Source organism: Primulina huaijiensis, chromosome 16 (genome assembly GCF_012295235.1).
Source record: "Primulina huaijiensis isolate GDHJ02 chromosome 16, ASM1229523v2, whole genome shotgun sequence".
In the NCBI taxonomy this organism is placed as follows: Eukaryota; Viridiplantae; Streptophyta; class Magnoliopsida; order Lamiales; family Gesneriaceae; genus Primulina; species Primulina huaijiensis.
In genome coordinates, this window is record NC_133321.1 from 14,302,944 (window position 1) to 14,307,059 (window position 4,116).

At 37.0% G+C, this 4,116-nt stretch overlaps 1 protein-coding gene across 1 annotated transcript; it reads left to right on the top strand.

Moving 5' to 3' along the window:
• Window positions 1-2,595: 2,595 nt before the first annotated feature.
• LOC140962176 (protein PHOSPHATE-INDUCED 1-like) lies at window positions 2,596-3,683 on the top strand. The gene has a single exon (XM_073421063.1). The coding sequence runs from the start codon at window positions 2,671-2,673 to the stop codon at window positions 3,583-3,585; it is 915 nt and encodes a 304-aa protein (XP_073277164.1). The 5' UTR covers window positions 2,596-2,670; the 3' UTR covers window positions 3,586-3,683.
• The last annotated feature ends 433 nt before the right edge of the window (window positions 3,684-4,116 follow it).

The following is a 4,116-nucleotide window of genomic DNA, read 5'->3' on the forward strand; positions in this document are numbered from 1 at the left end:
TTACACTATCTAATCCAAAAAAAATGTGATTGTACTCTCGAAGCCCACATTTATTTAATGGGATGAAATTTGGTACAGAACATTAAAAATATGACATTAATATATGATATTTCGAGTAACAATTGTTTCAGATATGATATTAATATATGACTTTTGAATATCCAAACATATACGACAAATATTTATATCAATTACACATGTCTTTTCCGACGAAAATCAGTTTAAAACATTGAAAATATGATACCAATATATTATATATGAGTATCGATTGTTTTAAATATGATACAAAAAATAAAATTTTGAAGATGAATTTAGAATGACTTTATCAATACCAACGTTTGTTACACATATTTCAGTACTCAAAATCATATGTTAGTACCAGATCTGAAATAGTTGATACTCAAATATCATATATTAATACCGTATTTTTAATATTTTATATCGATTTTCATCCGAAAAGACAAATGTGAATTAACACCAATATTTGATATACATGTTTGAGTATTCAAAAATCATATATTAATAATATATCTGAAATAATTAATACTCAAATATCATATATCGATACAATATTTTTAATAATTTGAACCGAATTTCATCCAAAAAGAATAAATATATATTTAGAAAATATAAACACTTGTTATAGATCAAAGAAGGTAAACAAATAATTTTTCCACAAAAACAAAGACAATGTGTGCTTAGATTAGTGAGTGGATGATACCAAGTTACCCATAATTTCCCCCCAACAATTTCACAATCATAACGGAAATTGAATATCGATTATTGAACGTCGCACATCCCAAGTGCCAGCTGGAGCATTTCCTTTTTCAATTTTCCGCTTCCCTAGGATCACTTTCTGTATCTGATACACATTATATAAATCGAGTCGGTCAATTTTTTTATTTATGAAAATTTTAGATAATATATTTTAAATATATAAAAAAATAATATTTTTCACTCAAATCAAACAAAATATTTTTTCATCATGATAAATTTATATTAAAACAATAATAATTTTCATAAGCCGAGTCACATCGGAGATCCATCTTATAAAGTTGACTAACATAATCATTTCATATGAGTTTTTGTGTTTTAACTTTGATTATTTTAGAATTCAAGCCAATTTATTAGGAAGGCTAGAATGTGAATACCTATCCTTTGCACCAAGCAGTAAAGTTGACATAAGATAATCCGATGGAAAATAGGCTTTTGGAACATTCATCATTGCACCGATTTTTTTTAAAAATAATTTAATTTTAAAAATTTATTTCAAAAATAATATAAAAAAAAAAACATTTCTAAAACTACTGCAATCCGCGCTTATGGAGCGCGGACGCTGCTCACGTGGAGTAGCGTCCGCGCTTAGTCCGCGCTTCGTAAGCACGGACGCTGGTCCACGTAAGCAACGGAATATTTTAGCGACGGAATATATATAAAAACCGTCGCTAATTAGCGACGGTTTATTAAACCGTTGCTAAAATGGAATATGCGACAGTTTATAAACCGACGCTAATTTTAGCGACGGTTTTTTAACCGTCGCTTTATTGGAATCAGCGAAGGTTTTTAAATCGTCGCTGATTAGCGACGGTTTTTGAACCGTCGCTAAATGCCAAAATACCTACCTTCTCCTACGTCACGCATAATTGTATCAACAGCGTGCACATGTACGTCTCGGATAATTTTGAACTTTCAACGGCTTGCAACTTTGCAGCATGCAATATACGCTGCGGAAAAAGAATTTGCGCGCTCCGAAAAGCCATTTTTGTTGTAGTGAAGATAGAGAAAAAAAACAGACAATAAGCTCATCAAAAAATAAGTTTTTTCAGGAACCTCTACTATTCAACTTAGTTTTTGCAGTGATTCAGGAGTGGTTGACTTTGGTTTGTTTGGTCAGCAGGATTTTAAGACTCCGTCTTGGTCGAACATACACAGTTTTACAAATTTGCTTAATGTTGGTCCGCAGCATCTTGTACATGACATTCGACCACAGAATGATGTTGAGGAAAATGAACAACATTCAATTGAGATATCCCAATCTTGATGAATTTCTTGTTTGTTTTTTTTCTCTGTCTTCACTACAACAAAAATGTCTTTTCGTAGCGCATATTGCACGCTGCAAAATTTGCAAGCAGTTGAAAGTTCAATTTGTACATGTGCACTGATATTTCATATTAGCGACGGTTTTTGAACCGTCGCTGATTCCAATACAGACGGTTTTAGATAACCGTCGCTAAAATTAGCGACAGTATAAACCGTCGCAGATTTCATTTTAGCGACGGTTTTTATATATATTCCGTCGCTTACGTGGACCAGTGTCCGTGCTTACGAAGCGCGGACGCTGGTCCACGTGAGCAGCATTCGCNTAAGTTGATCTTTTGTCAGGTACTAAAATATAAAAAGAATTGATAGATACTGAATCATAAATAAATATATTTTTCTACGATTTACCCTTGAATCTAAGTGTTAATAAGGGAATAAATAGCTAAAAAAGGCTGGCAAATGCATATCGAAGAAGCGCGTACTGTCTCTGTCTCTGTCAGTCTCCTTCACCTCACTTTCCTTGCACAATATGAATACTATAAATACCACACTCTTTCCTTGCAGATTTCATACCAATTCCAAAGTTTCAATCTCCCCCAAAGCTGCTCACTCAGATTCTCTTGCATTACAATGGCTTCTAACCATGTTATAAAATCTCTGCTTTTGGTTATGTTTTCTGCATTCAATTTGTCTTCTGCCCAAGACCAGCTTCTTCGTTACCACAAAGGTGCACTCTTGCAAGGCACCATCTCTGTCAATCTCATATGGTACGGCCACTTCAAGCCTTCCCAAACGGCTATCATCTCAGATTTCATCTCCTCCTTGTCAGATTCCGCCTCCACCCCAAGCAACCCATCGGTGGCCACTTGGTGGAAGGGCGTCGAGAAATACTACCACCTCGCCAACTCCAAGAATCCATCCTCACTTTCTCTCCGTTTGGGCAAACAGATCCTCGACGAGAAATGCTCTCTCGGGAAATCTCTCTCGCAGAAACAGATCGTTCAGCTGGCGTCAAAGGGTGACCAGAAGAACGCCATCAACGTCGTGTTGACGGCTTCCGATGTCACCGTCGCTGGGTTCTGCGTGAACAGGTGCGGAACACACGGATCCAAGAGCTCCGTCGTGAAAGGGAAGAATCAGAAATTCGCATACATTTGGGTGGGAAATTCGGAGACACAGTGCCCCGGCTACTGTGCTTGGCCCTTCCATCAGCCCATTTACGGCCCGCAGAACCCGCCACTGGGATCCCCCAACAATGATGTAGGCATGGACGGAGTGGTGACTGTTCTATCTGGGCTTTTGGCCGGAACCGCCACGAACCCGTTCGGAGACGGGTTCTACCAAGGCCCGGCTAATGCTCCACTGGAAGCTGCTTCGGCTTGCCCTGGCGTGTACGGGAAAGGGGCCTACCCGGGTTACGCCGGAGACTTGCTGTTGGATCCGACCACCGGTGGTAGCTACAACGCGCATGGTGCGAGTGGCCGGAAATACCTTCTTCCGGCCATATACGATCCTTCCACTTCCAAATGTTCCACTTTAGTTTGAGTTACACTTGTATTTTGGGCTTAGAAGAAATGTAATTGGTAGAAGATTATATTAAATTCATTCATTTTTTGGTAAAATTCTAAAAAACAATTTACATATATGTGTTCTCTCTGTTTTGGTAATTATGACAATTAAAACATCTTATAATGTCTAAGACAAAATAAGTTAATCTAAGCATTTAATTAAAACATAGTTTATAAACTGTTATAAATAGTTCAACACTGCCTTGTGACAAATCGAAAAATCCTTATGGTCGTCCGTACACCTCATGGGACGATGATAATTTCCATACTACCGTTGTAAAAGTTATTTAATATTGTAGAAGAAATCATGGACAATCCACCTTTTAGTTGGGAAAGTAATTTGATATTGTAGAAGAAATCATGTCCATCTCATCTTATTGGTGTGAAACATTCTTTTTTTGGACAAACTTTTTCTAAATGTCTATTTCAGAATGTTTCTGTTCGTTATCTGAGACCTTTCCCAGGAAAGGAAACTACAGCTAGCGAGCAATTCAAATGGTGCTTCATC

Excerpts from the sequence above, each read along its gene's own strand:
- LOC140962176 (XM_073421063.1), top strand. The coding sequence starts at position 2,671 with ATGGCTTCTAACCATGTTATAAAATCTCTGCTTTTGGTTATGTTTTCT.